This window comes from Piliocolobus tephrosceles, chromosome 16, assembly GCF_002776525.5.
Source record: "Piliocolobus tephrosceles isolate RC106 chromosome 16, ASM277652v3, whole genome shotgun sequence".
NCBI lineage: Eukaryota > Metazoa > Chordata > Mammalia > Primates > Cercopithecidae > Piliocolobus > Piliocolobus tephrosceles.
In genome coordinates this window covers 54,119,938-54,140,387 of record NC_045449.1, presented here as the reverse complement: position 1 = coordinate 54,140,387, position 20,450 = coordinate 54,119,938, and the positions used below count along the sequence as shown (strand labels likewise).

The 20,450-nt window shown below is 44.2% G+C and overlaps 1 protein-coding gene and 1 pseudogene across 9 annotated transcripts in view; both read left to right on the top strand.

The window, feature by feature from the left end:
• LOC111525784 (leucine-rich repeat-containing protein 37A3-like) overlaps window positions 1–20,187 on the top strand; it is a 510,962-nt gene extending 490,775 nt beyond the window's left edge. For 5 of the 9 annotated variants that reach the window (XM_031934367.1, XM_031934369.1, XM_031934368.1 and 2 more), the window contains 5 exons: window positions 2,512–2,583; window positions 3,176–3,250; window positions 12,314–12,450; window positions 14,315–16,119; window positions 16,712–20,187. In XM_031934367.1, coding sequence (XP_031790227.1) covers window positions 2,512–2,583; window positions 3,176–3,250; window positions 12,314–12,450; window positions 14,315–16,119; window positions 16,712–16,993 — 2,371 coding nt within the window. In that variant the 3' untranslated portion in view covers window positions 16,994–20,187. The remainder of the gene's footprint in view (window positions 1–2,511; window positions 2,584–3,175; window positions 3,251–12,313; window positions 12,451–14,314; window positions 16,120–16,711) is intronic. The other 4 variants (XM_031934366.1, XM_031934365.1, XM_031934363.1 and 1 more) reach the window with 4 other exon arrangements.
• On the top strand, window positions 6,208–7,831 carry LOC111525790 (annotated as a pseudogene).
• Window positions 20,188–20,450: the final 263 nt, after the last annotated feature.

Genomic DNA, 20,450 nt, shown 5'->3' with positions numbered 1-20,450 from the left:
GAATTCGAGACCAGCCTGACCAACGTGGTGAAACCCCGTCTCTACTAAAAATACAAAAATTAGCCGGGCATGGTGGCAGGTGCCTGTAATCCCAGCTGCTCAAAGGGCTGAGGCAGGAGAATCGCTTGAACCCAGGAGGCGGAGGTTGCAGTGAGCTGAGGTCATGCCATTGCACTCAAGCCTGGGTGATAGAGCGAGACTCTGACAGAGATGGGGTTTTACCACGTTGGTCAGGCTGATCTGGAACTCCTGACCTCAGATGATCCGCCCTCCTCGGCCTCCCAAAGTGCTGGGATTACAGGCATGAGCCACCATGCCCGGCCAATAAATGGAAATGTTGACTCAAAAGAAGAAAGGGAGGGAGGGAAATGAAAGAAAGAGAAAGAAAGAAAAGAAAAATGTAAAAACCCGTAAGGTTAAAGTAAACCCTTTTTCTTCCTACAGATTAAGCACATGAGTTCAGATTACAGCTTTGCTTCTTTTTTCTTTCTTTCTTTCTTTCCTTTGTTTTTTTTTGGGGGGGGGGATGGAGTTTTGTTCTTATTGCCCAGGCTGGAGTGCAATGGCACGATCTTGGCTCACCGCAACCTCCACCTCCCAGGTTCAAGCGATTCCCCTGCCTCAGTCTCCTAGTAGCTGGGATTACAGGCATGCGCCACCACACTCGGCTAATTTTGTATTTTTAGTAGAGATGGGGTTTCTCTATGTTGGTCAGGCTGGTCTTGAACTCCCGACCTCAGGTGATCTGCCTGCCTCAGCCTCCTAAAGTGCTAGGATTACAGGCGTGAGCCACCGCACCCAGCAGTTTAGCTTCTTAATAGCTTGGTGACCTAGGACAAGTTGTGTAACCTCAGTTTCCTCATTTATAAAATAGGGCAATAATATCTAGCACATAAGGTTGTTGTGAGGATTAAATGTGAAATGCCGATCACAAACACCTAGCAGCCCAATAGATACTCACTGTAATAATTATTATTTTTATAATTTCTGCAAAAGTGATGATTCTTGGGTTAATGTAAAGGCTGATTTTCTTTTATTTCTTCCTATTTCTTTTCTTTTTCTTGTTCACTTAAAAGAATTAAAAAGAAAATAGATTGCAGCATTTTGGAATAAAAATTCTCATCAAAGTGAATTTATTCATTTTATTGACATATAAATAAAATGTCATTTGTTTATTCAATAAACTTTTTTTTTTTCTTTTTTGAGACAGTTTTGCTCTTGTTGCCCAGGCTGGAGTGCAGTGGTGCGATCTTGGATCACGACAACCTCCACCTCCCAGGTTCAAGCGATTCTCCTGCCTCAGCCTTCCCAAGTAGCTAGGATTATAGGCATGCACCACCAAACCCGGCTAATTTTATATTTTTACTAGAGATGGGGTTTCTCCGTGTGGGTCAGGCTGGTCTCAAACTCCCAACCTCAGGTGATCCGCCCACCTCAGCCTCCCAAAGTGCTGGGATTACAGGCATGAGCCACCACGCCCGGCCCAATAAACATCTAGTAAATTTCAGACATCATGCCAGGCACAGGGATGACAATGAGAATAAGATGTGGTCTCTGCCCTCAAGGAGCTGATAGTCCAGGAGACTGACAAGTAGACAGGTGATTACATGCAATGTAACAAAGGCTGTGATGTCATACAAGACAAGTGGGAGTATATGATGGGAGTATGGCTTTGACCCGTTCCTTCTCTTAGATTTATCCCTTTTTCTTTGGCTATAAAGCAAAAGAATTGGTCCTATTTTTTTCCTTAACTGTGCAAATTAAACCATGAATTTGAAAAACTTTGCAAAGATAAAAGGCAAGCAGTCAGGCACAGTGGTTCACACCTGTAATCCTAACACTTTGGTAGGCTGAAGGGAGTGGATCACCTGAGCTCAGGAGTTCAAGACCAGCCTGGCCAACATGATGAAACCTAGTCTCTACTAAAAATACAAAAATTAGCTTGGAGTGGTGGCAGGCACCTGTAATCCCAGCTACTCAGGAGGCTGAGACAGGAGAATCGCTTGAACCCAGGAGGTGGAGGTTGCAATGAGCCAAGATGGAGCCATTGCTGTCCAGCCTGGGTGACAGAACAAAACTCCATCTCAAAAAAACAAAACAAAACAGCAACAACAACAAAAATGAGCAACTTGAAGTATGGACAAGCAACCTGAATTATGGAGGACACTAGAAATAGTGTTTCCTACAGAGTCAGGGCTTCCTACCAACATAGTCACTTCTAGGGTTTTTGACCTGAAAAGTTCTGTGGCATATTTTTTCTTTGCTATCCACTTTTTAAAATTTTTTCTATTTCTTCCCCTGTTTTTCTCCTCTACTTTACCTTCTAGAGACCTAGGTAGTTCCCAAAGGAATAGTGCTTTACGAAGTCTAATGGTGATTTATTAGGTAAAAACATAAAATGATTTTTTTTTTTTTTGCCTACAAGTTCCATACCAAAAAATGAATATAAACTTTTTATGCAATTTCACACTTTGAAAATGCAGATAATTTTAATTCTATTGCATTTTTCAGAATTCTCAATCACAATCCTCTGACAACTGTTGAAGATCCGTATCTCTTTAAGTTGCCGGCATTAAAATATTTGTAAGTACTATAGTACTTTCATGAGTCATGAGATGATTTATGCTCTTTTTAAATTTTTCATCAAAGATTAAGTATTTTGCATTTAGGCTAAAAGGTCATAATTTAAATTTTAACTGAGTTATTGAAAAAAGTTATTGGCAAAGAAAAGGATTAAGAAAGGATGTGTAATGGTCAAGACAGCCAGCAGGGCAAGAGAACAGTGTTGAAGAACCTGTATAGATTTGGAACATGTAGACACATGGAGGAATATTACTTAACCAAGAAAGCAAAGAAGAATAGGTGTTCATTATTCTAAAAAGGAAGAAAAGAGTAAATAATCAAGATGGGTGAATGCAATATGAAATGAGAAGTAAGAGAAATGGTAAAAAAAAATATATATGTGAGTTCTATTCTTGAATATCATTAATTTGATGATGCAAATCAAATTTCTTTAATAAGAGGTCTCTGGAATTCTGCGGCAAATAAACTGTTGAGCTGACTTGTTTTATAGAGAAGCCAATATTGAAGTAATCACATGTCTTTGAATTATCTTTTTAAGTACAGAATTTTTTATTGGGGTTCATATCATGAATGTTTCGGCTTTCTTCTTCAGAGACATGGGAAAAACGCAAGTCCCACTTGCAACACTTAAGAACATTCTCACAATGACTATTGAACTGGAAAAACTGTAAGTTATTTTTTTCTTAGATTTATTTTTACTTAATTGGATCTTTAGGTTTGTTTTATTTTTAAGTCAGGTTTATTGATATATAATTTTCATGTAATTCACCCTTTTTAAGGGTACAGTTTGATGAGTTTTGACAAATGTATAGTTACATAACCACCACTACATTCCCAATATAAAGCATTTCTGTTGCCTCAAAAAGGCCCCTTGTATCCCTTTGTAGTCGATCCCCTCCCCCCACCATCAGTCCCTGTTAGCTAGTAATCTGATTTCTGTTCCTATACTTTTGCCTTTTCCAGAATGTCTTATAAATGAAACCATATGGCGTGTCGCCTCTTATGTTTGGCTTCTTTCACTTCGCTTTTTTTTTTTTTTTTTTTTTTTTCAGACGGAGTCTCACTGTCCCCCAGGCTGCAGTGCAGTGGCATGACCTAGGCTCACTGCAACCTCCGCCTCCCAGGTTCAAGCGATTCTCCTGCCTCAGCCTCCCGAGTAGCTTAGCTTACAGGTGCATGCCACCACGCCCAGCAAATTTTTGTATTTTTAGTAGAGACAGGGTTTCACCATGTTGGCCAGGCTGGTTTCGAACTCCTGACCTCAATTGATCCACCCGCCTCGGCCTCCCGAAGTGCTTGGGTTACAGGTGTGAGCCACCGCACTCGACCCAGCAGATTCTTTTTTTTTTTTTTTTTTTTTTGAGACAGAGCCTTGTTGCTGGAGTGCAGCACAAGATCTCAGCTCACCGCAACCTCTGCCTCCCAGGTTCAAACAATTCTCCTCCCTCAGTCCTCCTGAGTAACTGGGATTATAGCCTCGCACCACCACACCCAGCTAATTTTTGTATTTTTAGTGGAGATCGGGTTTCTTGTTGGCCAGGCTGGTCTCAAACTCCTGGCCTCACTTGATCCACCCGCCTGGGTCTCCCAAAGAGCTGGGATTACAGGCGTGAGCCACCACGCCTGGCCCGGTCCAGCAGATTCTTATATTTCAGTTTTTAAAGAAATGTTTGCCTTTCTACTGCTTGATGTGTAGTAGAATCTCATTGTGGTTTTAATTTGCATTTCTTTAATAGCTAGTGATGTTGAATATTCATGTGTAAATATCTTCTTTACTAAATTGTTCAAATCTGTTCCCATATTTTAATTGGATACTAGTCTTTTTATTGAGGTTTTTTTTCCCTGTAACCCTATGAAAGATTCATTATTATTGAATTTTAAGAGTGCTTTATAGACTCTAGATACAGGTCCTTTCAGGGACCAGGTACAGTGGTCCCTGCACATTGGGAGGCTGAGGCAGGAGGACTGCTTGAGGTCAGGAGTTTGAGACCACCTGGGCAATATGGTGAAACCTCGTCTCTCCCAAAAATATAAAAATCAGCCAGGTGTGGTGGTGCTCACCTGTGGTCCCAGCTACTCGGGAAGCTGAGGTGGGAGGATTGCTTGAGCCGGGAGGTCGAGGCTGCAGTGAGCTGTGATCATCACTGCACTCCAGCCTGGGTCACAGAATGAGATACTATCTAAAAAATTAAACAAGTAAATAAAACAAAAAACAAGGCCTTTTAGATATGTGTTTGGTAAATATCTTCTCTCAGGTTGTGGTTTGTCTTTTCATTCTAAATATTTTCTAGCTGGGCACAGTGACTCACACCTGTAATCCCAGCACTTTGGGAGGACAAGGGAGGTGGATCACTTGAGGTCAGGAGTTCGAGACCATCCTGGCCAACATGGCAAAACCCCCATCTCTACTACAAATACACAAATTAGCCAGGTGTGGTGGCACACGCCTGTAATCCCAGCTACTCAGGAGGCTCAGGCACAAGAAGTGCTTGAACCTGGGAGGTGGAGGTTGCAATGAGCCAAGATTGCACCACTGTACTCCAGCCTGAGCAACAGAGTGAGACTCTGTCTCAAAAAAAAAAAAAAAAAAAATTAATAATAATAATTAAACTAAAAGTGTTTTCTGAAAAGTGGAAGTTTTTAATTTTGATCAGCTTTAAGTTAGCAATTTTTTCTTATGGCTTGTGCTTTTTTGTTTCGTACCTAAGAAATCTTTAAGAACCTGTTGTCTAATCCAAAGTGGAAAAGATTTACTCCTATGTCTTCTCCCAGAAATACTATAATTTAGGTCTAGGATCCGTTTTTAGTTAATTTGAATATATGGTGTGAGGATGTATTTTTTTTTTTTTTTTTGCAGTTGTATATTTATTTTTTGGAGAAACGAGGTCTCACTATGTTGCCGAGGCTGGTTTCAAACTCCTGGCCTCAGTGATCCTCCTGCCTCACCCTCCCAGAGTACTGGGATTACAGGCATGAGGCACCGTGCCTGGCCTTCTTTGCAATTATATATATATACAGATGTGTGTCTGTGTGTGGATGTGTATATATATATGTGTGTGTGTGCATATATGTATATGTGTGTGTGTATATATATGTGTGTGTATATATATGTGTATATATATATTAGCCAGGTGTGGTGGCACAGGCCTGTAGTCCCAGCTACTAGGGAGGCTGAGGTGGGAGGATCACTTGAACTCAGGAGGTGGAGGTTGCAGTGAGCCAAGATGGCACCACTGCACTCCAGCCTGGGTGACAGAGCAAGACGTTGTCTTAAAAAAAAATTATATATATGTATATATGTGTGTATATATGTGTGTGTGTGTATATATATGTATATATTTCTGCAGGGCCCTACTGTGAGTTTGTTACACAACTGACTGCAACTTAAATAGTGCCACCACCCCACAATATGGCAAACTAAATAGAAACTCTGTTTTGCTAAGGCTGGTTGAGGGCAGTATGCAAGATTAGCATGGAAAGGGCCCTTCATTTCACACTCTGTTAATTTTTGTCAGGTCACTTTCTTATCTTCACCATATTGTCAGATCTGTTTTACTGCTCTAGCCTCACTTTCCTCAGCCTCCTGCAGCATCTTCCCTGTCAGCTAGATCCCTTCCTCTCTGGATGAAGTCCTCTTCATCGACCAGCTTTCTCACTTGGTTCGTTCTCTAAGACAGTGAGGATCTGTCTGCTTTTTTCTTGACCATTAGTGGGTAGGAAAAATGCTCTCATTCTCTGTAACCATTTGTCACCAAGGCCATAAAGACATTGAACTAACTGCCTTATTGGAGTTTATTACTGGAAGTCTTCAGGAGTTTACACATTTATATACAAAGTAAGTAGGCCAGTGCATTTGAGTCTTGTCTCATGTGTAATGATCTTTAATGGTGTATTGAAAAATTACCATTCTCAAGTAAAGATAATGTATACGTCAGGTCATTTACAGTCTCAAAGGTTTGTCAGTATACTTTAAAACAATCCTGGGAACAGTTCTATATTGAAGGAGACTGAAGAATCATGAATACTAGGCGGCGCTGGGGCTGGCAAGCACGTGGCAGAGGCGGTGCCCACGGGGGCTGCTGAAGCGGGCAGAGGGTTGGCGGCGCCTGGAAGCCTGTCGCTGGCACTGTCCCGGTGGGAGGCTCGGCAGTGGGCACGTCGGTGGTGGGGCTGAAGAACCATTTCTACAAGGCAAGCCAGCTGGTCAGTGAGAAGGTGGGAGGGGCTGAGGGGACCAAGCTGGATGATGACTTCAAAGAGATGGAGAAGGTGGATGTCACCAGCAAGGCGGTGACGGAAGTGCTGGCCAGGACCATCAAGTGCCTGCAGCCCAACCCAAGCCTCGCAGGTAAGCTGACCATGCTCAACATGGTGTCCGAGATCCGGGTCCAGGTGAAGAACCCCAGCTACCTGCAGTCGGAGGGGCTCCTGAGCGAGTGCCTGATCCCCCACCTGAAGGAGCTAGGTGGTGAGTCCAACTTCGGTGACACACTGCTGGATGTCGGCAAGTCCACGAAGCACCTGGTGGAGGTGAAGGACTCCCTGGACATAGAGGTCAAGCAGAACTTCATTGACCACCTCCAGAACCTGTGCGAGACTGACCTGAAGGAGATCCAGCACCACCAGTTGGAGGGCCGCCGCCTGGACTTTGACTAAAAGAAGAAGCGGCAGGGCAAGATCCCCAATGAGGAGCTGCGCCAGGTGCTGGAGAAGTTTGAGGAGTCCAAGGAGGTGGCAGAAACCAGCATGCGCAACCTCCTGGAGACCAATATCGAGCAGGTGAGTCAGCTCTCAACCCTGGTGGAGGCGCAGCTGGACTGCTACCGGCGGGCTGTGCAGATCCCGGACAAGCTGGCAGAGAAGCCCAAACGCAGAATGCAGGAAGCTTCCTCATGCCCCAAGCGGGAGTATAAGCCCAAGTCCCGGGAGCCCTTTGACCTCGGAGAGCCTGAGCAGTCCAACGGGGGCTTCCCCAGCACCACAGTCCCCAAGATCACAGCTTCGTCTTTCCGATCTTCCGACAAGCCCTCTGGACTCCTAGCAGGAGCATGCCACCCATAGACGAGCGGAGCTGCAAGGTGCTGTACAACTTCGAACCCTAGAACCATGGGGAGCTGGGCTTCCATGAGGGTGACGTCATCACCTTGCCCAACCAGATCAACTACAACTGGTATAGGGCATGCTGGACAGCCAGTCGGGCTTCTTCCTGCTCAGCTACGTGGACATGCTTGTGTCCCTGCCGCAGTGACTCGCCAGCGCCCCGCCCTTCTGTCCGCACTGGGCGGCACCCCCTGCCGGGTCTTCTGCCTTCCTCCGGGCTCCTGATGCTAGGATGGTGTCCGAGCCTGCCGGTGTCACCCAGTCCCAGGTCCTCGAGGTACTCCCTGAGCAGGGAGCCACACTTGGGTGGGGGGCTTATCTGGGTGGGTGGGGACGCCTGTTTACACTGGCACTGACCCCCAACGGTGACAGCTCCCTTCCCTACTGCATTGCGCCACCCTCCTCCTCACTCCCCAACTCCTTGCCTAGCTGGCCCAGGCGGGGCTAACCCTAAGGTACTCTCACAAACACTAGTGTTCCACCGCGGCAGCACCCACCTCCGTCCTGACTCCACAGGGACCCGGCCCACTGCCTGCCCTCGTGTCCTGTGGCCTTAACAGGATGAGATCGAGCGTCCCCCTGGGTTGGCTCAGAGACAGGACCTTGGTTTTAAATCCTGTCCCAGCCTGGTGCTGGAGATGGGCCCTGGCCCCACTCCAGGGCCACTGCACCTCCACCTCACACATGCACTCCTTCTCCCCAAGGCCAGGGCAGAGGGCCTCACTGCTTCCCCTGCCTGCTGTCAGCTTGCAGCCCGGGGACAGAGGCCAGCTGGGATCTGTCCCAGGATAGAGAACATAGCCTCCTTCAGGGCCCCGCCTCCCAAGCCCCGCCCTCACAAAGCCAAGTACCTTTTCAGCTTTTCAACTGCCCCCAGCCAGGGCCACGGAGGCCTGTGTCACTCTAGCACAAGCTGCCACCACCAACCACCCACATACACCCCAGCACACTTCGCACGGGACCACAGCCCCAGCCGTGCTGCTGAGGGCCAAGCACAAAGGCTCCAGTGAGCAAATGTTAAAGCTCCTGGTGGCCAGGCCTCCCCTTTCCCAGCCGCTACCACCCCACCCTGTGGGAAGTGGCCCTGACCATCTCCTCTAGGCCACAGCAGGCGGCCCTGGGGTCTCCAGACCCCTGCCCAGACCAGTAGGTCTGCAGCCCCAACATCTGCTTCCTCTGTCACCCGATCCAAAATCGATGAAATGGGGGGTCCTCTGGACTGGGCCACATTCACATTCCTCTCCCACTATGGCCCAGCCTGAAGCCTCTGGACCCCAGGCTCTGCTCTGCACCCCCTTTGTCAGCAGTATATGAAGGGCACAGACACCCTGGCAGAGATGAGCACACAACCTTGGACATGGTCCAGGGCAAAGTGAAATGTGTGCCTGAATTTTGTAAACAGAAGTATTAAATGTCTTTCTACAAAAAGAAAAAAAAAAATCATGAACACTAAATGTAATGTGTGATGTTTGGTGATGTTTGATTGGATTCTCAATTTTTTATTTTTTTTTATTTTTTTTGAGACGGAGTCTCGCTCTGTCACCCAGGCTGGAGTGCAGTGGCCGGATCTCAGCTCACTGCAAGCTCTGCCTCCCGGGTTTATGCCATTCTCCTGCCTCAGCCTCCCAAGTAGCTGGGACTACAGGCGCCCGCCACCTCGCCCCGCTAGTTTTTTGTATTTTTTAGTAGAGACGGGGTTTCACCATGTTAGCCAGGATGGTCTCGATCTCCTGACCTCATGATCCACCCGTCTCGGCCTCCCAAAGTGCTGGGATTACAGGCTTGAGCCACTGCGCCCGGCCTGGATCCTCAATTTTTTAAGCCATGATATGATTGGGACAATTGTGAAAATGTGTATATGGACTACATAGTAGGCAATGATAATATTATTAAGTTTCATTGGATGATGATAGTATTCTGGTTATGTAGGAGAATGCCTTGGTTCTTGGGGGCTGCACACTGAAGTCTTTAATGGTGAAGGGTCATTATGTCTGCAACTGACTCTCAAATGGTTTGTCCAGAAAATGTATAGACAGACACACATGGAAAGCAAATGTGACAAAGTATTAGCTACTGTGGATTCCAGATGAAAGTTATACAGGTGTTCATTAGACCATTTGAAAATGCTTCCCAGCCATCCTAAGGTTTAAAGAAAAAAAAAAGAAAATGTTTAAAATCAAAAGTTGGGGGCAGGAAAAGAATAACAAAACCTCTGGGCTCGTGCCTATAATCCCAGCACTTTGGGAGGCCAAGGAGAAAGGGTTGCTTGAGCTCAGGAGTTCGAGACCAGCCTGGGCAACATGATGAAATCCCATCTCTACAAAATATACAAAAATGAGCCAGGTGTGGTGGCACACACCTGTAGTTCTAGCTACTCAGGAGGCTGAGGTGGGAGGATCACCTGAGCCCAGGAGACAGAGGCTTCAGTGAGCCAAGATTGTACCACTGCACTCAGCCTGTGTAACAGAGCGAGACCCAGCTTCAAAACAAACAAAAGAAACACCTTTGTGTCAGAGTTAAGGCTGCTGTATAATATAATGCTGGGTTATGGTTCTGGGTCCAGTCCCCATGAAGATCAGAGGCTTCCACTGGACCCAAAGGAGTAATACTAGTCACTTGTGATTATTCCTCTGTAGGTTTGAAAGATGTGTCAGGCCAATTTATTGGATGCGGTTTTAATCTAAAACTCTATACATTGTACCCCCAACTCATAGACTTCAGGTATCCATGAAACACTCTTCTGTTTCCACAGTCTTAATGTGGCCCTAATAAAGCCATCCTTTTGGAGGACTCAGAAAAGTGCGCCCCCTCCCCCCCACCCAAAACCTCTGTAACGTAATAATTATAGTCGTTAACATTTATTGAGCACTCACTGTGTGCCAGGCATTTTTCACGTATTGATTTCATTTAATCCTCAAAACTCATTAGAGGTAGGTACTATTATAACAAGGCCAAGGAACAGAGATTAAGCAGTTTTCCCAAATTCACGTTATTAGTGGAGCTGGGATTTAAGCCTAGTCTGGCTGTGGAATCTGTATTCTTAATGACCATGCTATACTGCCTAAGATTAACCTTTTACTCCAGTTACAGAGATTGTTTTTATCTCTCTGAAACTGCCCCCAATAAGCCATAACAATAAATTAATCAATTGTCTTGGTTATCTCTTTTGCCCAAATTTATACTTTGAAAAAAATTCAAACATGCCAGAAAGATGAAAGAATAGTACAGAATCCAATCAAAGATCAGGCACTGCATGTCATGTCTTCATTTCCTTTAATCTAAAACATTCCTCTACTTTCTTTGATCTTTCATGACGTTGGCATGTTTTAAGAGTCAAAGATAGTTGTCTTGTAAATTGTCCTACAATCTGGATTTCTCTGTTTCCTCATGATGAGATTCAAGTGAAGCATTTTTGGGAAGAATACTGCATAGGCGATGTATCCTTCCTGCCTCGGGATCGCAGGTGACCTGTAATATGAGGTTTGATCACTTGTTGAAGGTAATCTTCCAGGTCTCTCCATTGTAGTTATTTTGCTGGGTGTGGTGGCTCATGCTTGTAATCCCAGCACTTTGGAAGGCTGAGACGAGCAGATTGCTGGAGTCTAGGAGTTTTAGACTAGCCTGAGCAAAAGGTGAAACCCTGTGTCTGCTAAAAATCCAAAAAAAAAAAAAAAATTAGCTGGGTGTGGTGGTGCAAGCCTATAGTCCCAGGGACTGAATTTGAAGGGTCACTTGAGCCCAGAGGGGTCAAGGCTGCAGTGAGCTATGATTTTGCCACTGTATTTCAGCCTGGGTGATAGAGTGAGACCTTGTCTCATTTTTTAAAAAAGTAATTTTTCCTATAGTTAATAAATAATGTGTGAGGTAGTACTTTGAGATCAGTGAAGATCCTGTTCTCAGATGTCTTTTCACCCAGCTGTCCATCAGTGATAATCCTTGTCTGAATCAATTTTTATTACTGGTGGTTGCAAAGTGACACTTTTTAAAATTCTGTCATTCCTTCCACATTTATTATCTGGCTTTATTTCATTAAAGAACAACTCCCCTTATTTATTTTTTAATATCATTCTTCATTGATTCTTTTTTATATATTAATTATGTTATAGCTTATTATTGTTGTTATTCTTTTGAATGCTCAAATTGTCCAGATTTGACCAATGCAATCTCTGTTATTTTTTTAACCCCACAATCCACGTTGAACTAAGCTATTTTTAATGCCCAGAGTAATTTCTAGTATTTCCCACTCCCAACAGGAATTGAGACAGGGACTGCAGAAGTTGGGGACTTACTCAGACTCTTCTTAGAAGTCTACCTTCTTCCTGTGTACTTTCAGCCCAAAGTGAGACTTTTGAGTTGGGAAGAAATACTTCTGAATTAAACTACTGATCAGCGTCACCCAATTCTAATCCCAACCACCTTTATTCTAAGCATACCATACTCACTGCCATGCTTACCCTTCAGTTGGGCACCTCTGTCCTCCTTCCTATTGGCCTTCTAGTTCCTACCCAACTGTTTAGTCCACAGGCCTCAATAACACCTTTTCGCCCAGCCCTCTGGTAGCATTGGCCTGCCTCCTTTACCTACTCAACCGCTTTACCACTAATTTATTGTTCTCTGTTTTCATCTATAGGATCTTACCTAGCCATATGGCCTGCTGCCTCTGCCAATTTAAAAACAGCATTGAGGCTGTCTGCAAGACAGTCAAGCTGCATTGCAACAGTGCATGTCTGACAAGCACCATACATTGTCGTGAGTCCAAATTGCCTGGTGATCAATTGTTACATTATTTTAAGTATTTGTTTTTAAATTTTTATTTTTAATTGATAAATTTGTAAAGTGATGATATAATTGCTTTATTTTTATTTACTCATTCAGAGTTAAATTCCCTCAATTTCTGAACGATTCCCTGGCTGAGAGTCAGGTTCTCAGTTATTATTAGAAAATGTAATAATAGAACTGTTCCGTATTCATAAAGGACCAAGACAAAGGAATGGGAAGACTAGGGAGTAACATTAACATCCACACACTGTGTACTGTGCTCTCTGCTTGGTGCTTTGCCCCCAGTGCTAATTTCTTCATACAGCGCATTGTAGTTTGTAAGCTGGTTTTATATCCATGAGATCTCAAGTACCAATTTTGTAAGAGTACAAGTGATGCTATTTTATTTGAAGCCTGAGAGCTTCTGGTTCCATAACCAGAAATTGCTACCTGGCTCTTCTAATGGAATGAGGGATTTTCCAAGCTTAGACCATCCAACTCTGAACTTGCTCTGAATTCAAACCTTTCTATTCACAGAACAAATGGTCAAGTGCTTTCAGGAGTTTTTCTGTAGATTAGGTTTATTAGCACCAACTTCATGACTTCCAAAATGTGACTGCTTTCATGTCCAGATAGCTTGAATACAGGCATCTACCAGTGATACGGGGTGGATGATGAATAATGCTTGGCTACTTATTTAAAGAAAATGTTGCTTATTTTTCAAAACTTTTTTTTACCAATTATATTCTTCCCTTCTTCCCAAGAGGTGGGCAGAAAAGCATTGGTAGTCTCCTTTTACAGATGAGGAAAAACAAGATCAGAGGTGCTAAGTGCTGTACCTTGTGCCAGGTCTTCTGTCCCAATTCTGGGTTCTCCCCAAGCCCATGTTTCTCCTTTCTCACAATCTTTACTTCTTCCTCTGACCCTCAGCACCACCCAAAATACTTTTAATTCTGGAAAAGAAAGCCAGCTGCACACTGGCACATTTGACCTTCATGCAAACAGAAGCTTTAGATGATTCCGCATCCAAAATATTAGAGAGGAAATGAAAGCAAAGTAGGCATCTGACGAAAGTTGCTTTTTCCCTTCTGCATTTTAGGACCTCAAGTAATGTTTATCCAGAAACTGCTGTCATACCATAGATTCATTGTACATTCAACAACATAAGCATACAATCTGGCAAATTAAAAATCTCTTAACCTACACCCTGAATCCCTGCCCAAATTTAAGAAAAGAATTAGGGTGGACACAGTGTTTTTTCCATGTCGCGTCTTCTGTGATGGGGCTACAGTATGTGGGAGCAGAGAATGGGGTGGGTGGGTGGCGCGTGTGCCAGATGAGGATCTATCAGCAATGGGAGGGATCCTCCACTTTAGCATCTCCACCCTGCTCCTCTCAGAGGACTGCCTTTCATTGCATTCAGCTGTGATGGTAGCGAGACTACAGGCACACCGAGGACAAGGAGAGAGGGAGCCTTGTGCTCTCTCTGCATCTGAGGCAGGACAGCACAGGGTACGGAGCAGTCTGCAGAGAGGCCAGCTCATCAGGTCGTCATGGTAGCACTTGTCTTCCACCTTGAGCTTTGACTGAGCACTGGGTAACTGGCCCCTGGGGATCAACAGAATAATCCTAAGCAGACTTACTCTGTGTCACACTATGGAATGTTCCAAGTAGGTGGCCATGTTTTCAAAAGATGTTTTTTCCTCCTTTTGTTGCCATTTCATAGGTTTAGGATTGGGTGTATGTTTCTGCTCTGAATGGCACTCGAATGTTTGCTGACTCCTACTCCGTGTGACTGGGGCGTACAGCTGTGGACGGATGCATGCCGTCCCATCATCTTTCATGATCAAAGCAGTCTCTTCTTTTTTCACAGTTGAAGAAGCATCCATAGGGAATCCAGAAGGAGCGTTCATGAAGGTGTTACAGGCCCGGAAGGAGCACACGAGCACTGAGCTGACTATTGAGCCGGAGGCGCCCTCAGACAGCAGTGGTGTCAACTTGTCAGGCTTTGGGAGTGAGCAGCTAGACACCAATGATGAGAGTGAGGTTATCAGTGCACTAAGTTACATCTTGCCTTATTTCTCAGCAGGAAATCTAGATGCGGAATCAATGTTGTTACCATTCATGAAACTACTATTTTCTAATGCGCAAGATGGAGATAGGCCTCTGAGTATTTTGAAAAACAATACAAAGGGCCCCTCTCTTCAACCTGCATCCAACAACTCAAGTTATGAAAATAAATTGAGAAAGCTGTATTTGCTAGAAAATGTGTTACATGCAGAAACACAAGAAAAAATCAATGAAGTTAAAAGGGAAGAAAAAACTGCCATGCTTATGCAGACCAGCCTTCTAGGTAAGAAATTTAAACGCCAAATATTTGAAAAGAAATCAGAAAGTATCCAACCACAGGAAAACAGCCTGATAAAGATTCAAACTGTAGGCAAAAACCTGCAGAGAGTGAACAGAGTCCTCACGGGCCCAAGGAGCATCCAGAAAAGGCACTTCAAAGAGGTGGGAAAGCAGAGCACCAGGAGGGAGGAGGGTGCACAGGCATTTGTGGAGAACGCTACCCAAGAAAAAAGGCTCAGGAGCCCAGTCCCAGGGGAGCTGGAACAGCCTCACATAGAGCAGGGGCCCAAGAAGTTAGCAGGAAATGCCATCTACATGAAGCCTTCATTCACCCAAGAGAATAAGGCGGCAGTCTCCTCTGTGCTGAAACCCTTCTCCATGGGCGAGCCTTCTGCTTCCACCCCTGCAAAAGCCCTACCTCAGGTCAGAGACAGATCAAAAGACTCAACCAACAGTATTTTAATTTTAGAAAATGCAGAGGCTAGAGTTAAGAATGCAAAGGCTGCTAGACCAATCGTACATTCCAGAAAAAACTACCGCTATCATAAAACTCGCTCCCGTGTGGTCCACAGAACACCCAAGGCCAAAAAGAGTCGAAATTTGAGAAAGAAAAGTTATCTCGATAGACTGATGCTTGCAAACAGGCTGCCATTCTCTGCAGCGAACAGCCTCATAAATTCCCCTTCACAAAGGGCTTTTTTGCCTTTAGTAGACCTGAGTCCTAAGGAAAATCCTTTTCCTAAACTATTTGATGCTTCAGAACGTGTTATAGAGAACACTAATGTGAAAGACACAACTGCAAGAAATGCCTTCGAAGAAAACATTTTTATGGAAACCACTACTATGCCAGAAGGCACCATCTCTGAAAACACGAAGTACAATCCTCCTCCTGAGGCAGATTCTGCTGGGATTGCGTTCAACTTAGGGCCAACTGTTAAACAAACTGAGACAAAATGGGAATACAACAATGTGGGCCCTGACCTGTCCCCCGAGCCCAAAAGCTTCAATTATCCATTGCTCTCATCCCCAGGTGATCAGTTTGAAATTCAGCTAACCCAGCAGCTACAGTCCCTCATCCCCACCGAGGATGTGAGAAGGTTTATTTCTCATGTTATCCGGATCTTAAAGATGGACTGCTCTGACACCCATGTGCAACTGACCTGTGCCAAGCTCATCTCCAGGACAGGCCTCCTGATGAAACTTCTTAGTGAGCAGCAGGAAGTAAAGGCGTCCAAGGTAGAATGGGATACGGACCAATGGAAAACTGAGAACTATATTAATGAGAGCATGGAAACCCAGAGTGAACAGAAAGAGCAGAAGTCGAGCGAGGTGAGGACCACACAGAAACATGAGACCCAGATTTTCCATCATTTAGCGTATGCCAGGAAAGTGCCCACACCAGAGAACCTGGAATTCCCAGGCCATAGCTCGTCTTGGCCATGTAACTTTGGCCATGACTGTGATCTCCCATTTTGCTCATTTAGAGAGAGAAATAGATCAGTACACAAGATGAACTATAGGTGAGGTGGGGCGGCTCACGCCTGCCATCCCAGCACTTTGGGAGGCCGAGGTGGGTGGATCACTTGAGGTCAGGAGTTTGAGACCAGCTTGGCCAACATAGTGAAACCCTGTCTCCACAAAAATAAAAAAAAATTAGCTGGGGTGATGACACATGCCTGTAGTCCCAGCTACTCGAGAGGCTGAGGTGGGAGGATCACCTGAACCCAGGGAAGTGGAGTCTGTAGTGAACCCTGATCACACCACTGCACTCCAGCCTGGGTGACAGAGTGAGACTCTGTCTCAAAAAAAAAAAAAAAAAACAACCTGTAAGCTACTCACCTGGAATACTGGGGTTTGGAGAAGTTAGCTTCCATTCTCTCTCTTTTTTCTTTTTAATTGTTCTTTTCTTTTTTTTTTTTAGCTCATGAAAGACTTTCCAGGATGTACTTTTGACAACAAACTCATCTTGGCAGGATCTGTGACTGTAATACTAACAACTGTGGTTATAAGTTTTTGTCTCATTAAGGTAAGGACAATAATTCAGGTTTTCAGAATGCAGTCCTGTCTGTGTGTGGATTCAGAGCCCACAAACTCAAAACCCAAGCCGCTTTCCCACCTGCTGCTACTTGACATGCTTTTTCAGTCCTTTAAGGCTGAGGTCCGCTTTGTTCTTTTACTGCAAGTGTATATTCCAGGATTTTAAAGGATCCTCACTTCCAGGAGGTCTCTGTGAAATGAAACCAAGTTAATCCCACTAGACTATTTTAAGAAGTTGATATAATAGCAAAATTTCTCCCACGTAAAACGATGTCAACAATTAGATGTACTCACCAAGTCACCCCTTACTCTGCCACTAATTTATTTCCTTGTTGCTGAAATGATGAGAGACGTATAATCTCCACCCTCACGGAGTTGTCATCACCCTGGAGAGGAAGGAGACAGCCAATAGAGAGAACTATTGTCTTGTAGACTTATTAGATTCACACAGTGTCATCCTTTTCCAGTGTGTAAGGCATTGTCTAAATAGGTCCAGTTAAAGCACTACAGAGTAGCCATTTTTAAAAAAAATTGTTGGCTACATTTTTAAGTTCACAGGGGAGGGGGAATGTCTCATACTCCAGCCCTCCTGAGCCTAGGCCCTCGGTGAGATGTGTCACCATTTCTTGGACACCATGTGAGACATTCCCCCTCAGATCAGAGATGCTCAACCTGCATTAACATGTCTAAAGCCTACATCTGGCTACTCTGGGGCGAGTCCTGTTCACAATGCCCATTCCTGAAGCTTGCCTCTGTTTGCCTTTTGTTCGATTACATGATGTATTACTTTTCCCAAGAGGCCAGTGCTAGCATATTGGAAGAGTGACTTAATAAGCTGGCAACCTTGACGCCATGCTCCCAATCCAACCTTATTTGCCTCATTTACCATTTCCATTATTGTGGCAGCCCTCCATTCCAGCCAGATCAGCCCCTCACCATATCCCAGTCACACCATCCACATTTCTGCTCTTGTCTGTGCATTTGTCCATCTAAAATGCCCTTATTTCACTCTGCCTGTGGGAGTCCCATGAATCTCTCCAAAGCCAACTCATGTTCATCTTTCTGCTTGAAACCTTCCCTGAATAGGCCAGGCGCGGTGGCTCACGCTTGTAATCCCAGCACTTTCAGAGGCTAAGGCGGCGGATCATGAGGTCAGGAGATCGAGACCATCCTGGCTAACACAGTGAAACCCTGTCTCTACTAAAAATACAAAACATTAGCTGTGTGTGGTGGCAGGCGCATGTAGTCCCAGCTACTCGTGAGGCTGAGGCAGGAGAATGGCGTGAACCTGGGAGGCAGAGCATGCAGTGAGCCAAGATCGGGCCACTGCACTCGAGCTTTGGTGACAAAGCGAGACTCTGCCTCAAAAAACAAAAACAAAACAAAAAAACACCTTCCCTGAATATTCCAGCCCTCCTGAGCCTAGTCCCTTTGTGAGATTTGTCCGCATTTCTTGGACACCATATGAAAGACTTCAGAGGCTGAAGTGGGTGGATTGTTTGAGCCTGGGAGGTTGAGGATGAAGTGAGCTGTGGTCATACCACCGCACTCTAGCCTGGACAACAGAGCGAGACCCTGTCTTAAAAATAGCTACCACCAAAAACTATCTTGGGATTTGAATAGGATTACCTTAAATTTGTAGATTAATTTGAGAATTGACATCTGTACAACATTCTGGGATCGTGGTATTTCATGTCATTTATTCATTTCTTGTTAATGTCTTTCAGAAGAGTTTTAGGGTTTCCATCATACAGATCTTACACGTCTTTTGTTACATAACAGATCTTTGTATTTTTCTTCCTAAATACTTCATACATTTGTATTGCCATTGTAAATGGGACTTACTTCCATTTTCTAATTAGTTATTGGTGGTACATCTGACAAGTATTTGACTTTTGTGTGCTGCTCTCTTGATTTTGTTTCTAGTCACCGTACTGAATTCTCATATTACTTCCAGTGAAATCTTAGTTGATTCTCTTAGGCTTCTTTGGCTAACATTTATTATTTTATATGCAAATAATGATAGTTTTGCCTCTTCCTTTTAAATACTTACACTGTTTCCTTCCTTTCTTTTCTCTTTTTTTCTTTCTCAGGGCCTTGTTGTCACTCAGACTGGAGAGCAGTGGTGTGATCTAGCTCACTGTAACCTCAAACTCCTGGGCTTAGGGGATCCTCCTGCCTCAGCTTCCAGAGTGGCTGGGACTACAGGCAGGCAGTGAAATTTTAAAACTTTTTTTGTAAACACAAGGTCTCGCTATATTGCCCAGGCTGGTTTTCTTGCCACTTTAGAGCAGGTTTCCTTTTTTTCATACTTTTAAGAGTTTTTTATTAGGAATTGTCCATTGAATGTTAGCTAAAACAGTCAATAAAATGCATTCAGTGTCAGCTGCATGCAAGACCCTAAGTTAGATACAGTTAGCCCTCTTCATCAGCAGGTCCACATCTTCAGATTCAACTGGATGAGGTGAATATTTGAAAAAGGAAACAATAAAAATACAAATAGAAAGTACAGTATAACAACTGTTGCCATTGTACAATATCTATACATTTTATTAGTGATGACCTAAAGTACATGGGACCAGGCATGGTGACTGACACTTGTAGTCCCAACACTTTGGGAGGCCAACCTGGGCAGCATAGTGAGACCTTGTCTTCAATAAAAATAAAAAAAAAATAGCCAGGTGTGGTGGTATGCACCTGTAGTCCCAGCTACCCAAGAGACTGAGGTGGGAGGATCATTGGAGCCCAGGAGGTTGAGGCTGCAGTGAGCTGTGATTGTGACACTGCACTCCAGCCTAAGTGACAGAGGACGATCCTGTCTCCAAGTAAGTAAATAAAGTATTTGGGGGGATGTGTGTTGGTTATATGCAAATACTGCACCATTATAAGGGATTGAGCATCCACCGATTCTGGCATGGTGTGGGGGCAGTATCCTAGAACCAGTCCCTCGCAGGATAGCAAGGATGACTGAACTGTGGAAGAATCAAAGCTCTGTTGAACAGCATACAATTCCTGTCTTCAAAAAACTTATCAGGTAGATGAGACTTAAAATGAATAAAAGGAATGAATACAGATTTGGAGATAGTGGTGGTTGTGATGGATAATCTCAATTGTGTTTTCTTCCAAAACAGATTTATTCCCACAGAAGGGCATCAAAGGAAGCTAAAGAAGCCTCATCAGTGTTAGAACCCTGAGCCCAAGTTAAGGCATCCAGATGGCCTGGAGCCATGTTTTTTAAATGTTATTATTAAATATTGTTTTTTTGCTGGTTAAATCAATGATAACATTCTTTACTTTGTGGTTGTGTTTTTCAAAATGAGGATTTTTAACAATAATAAAAATAAACCTTCTTAGATCATTTTTAATTTTAATAAATTGCTTCCTGAATATTTGACTAAAGAGAAAACTAGGCCAATCTAAGCAGAGTCCAAATGAAGTAGAAAGTCCATAGAGAACGAGGAAAAAAGGAAATTGTTGAACCACGGACACAGTAAAAGGAAAAGACTGGCCGGGCGCAATGACTCACACCTGTAATCCCAGCACTTTGGGAGGCTGAGCTGGGTGGATCACTTGAGCCCAGGAGTTCGGGCAACCTGACAAAACCCCCATCTCTACAAAAAATA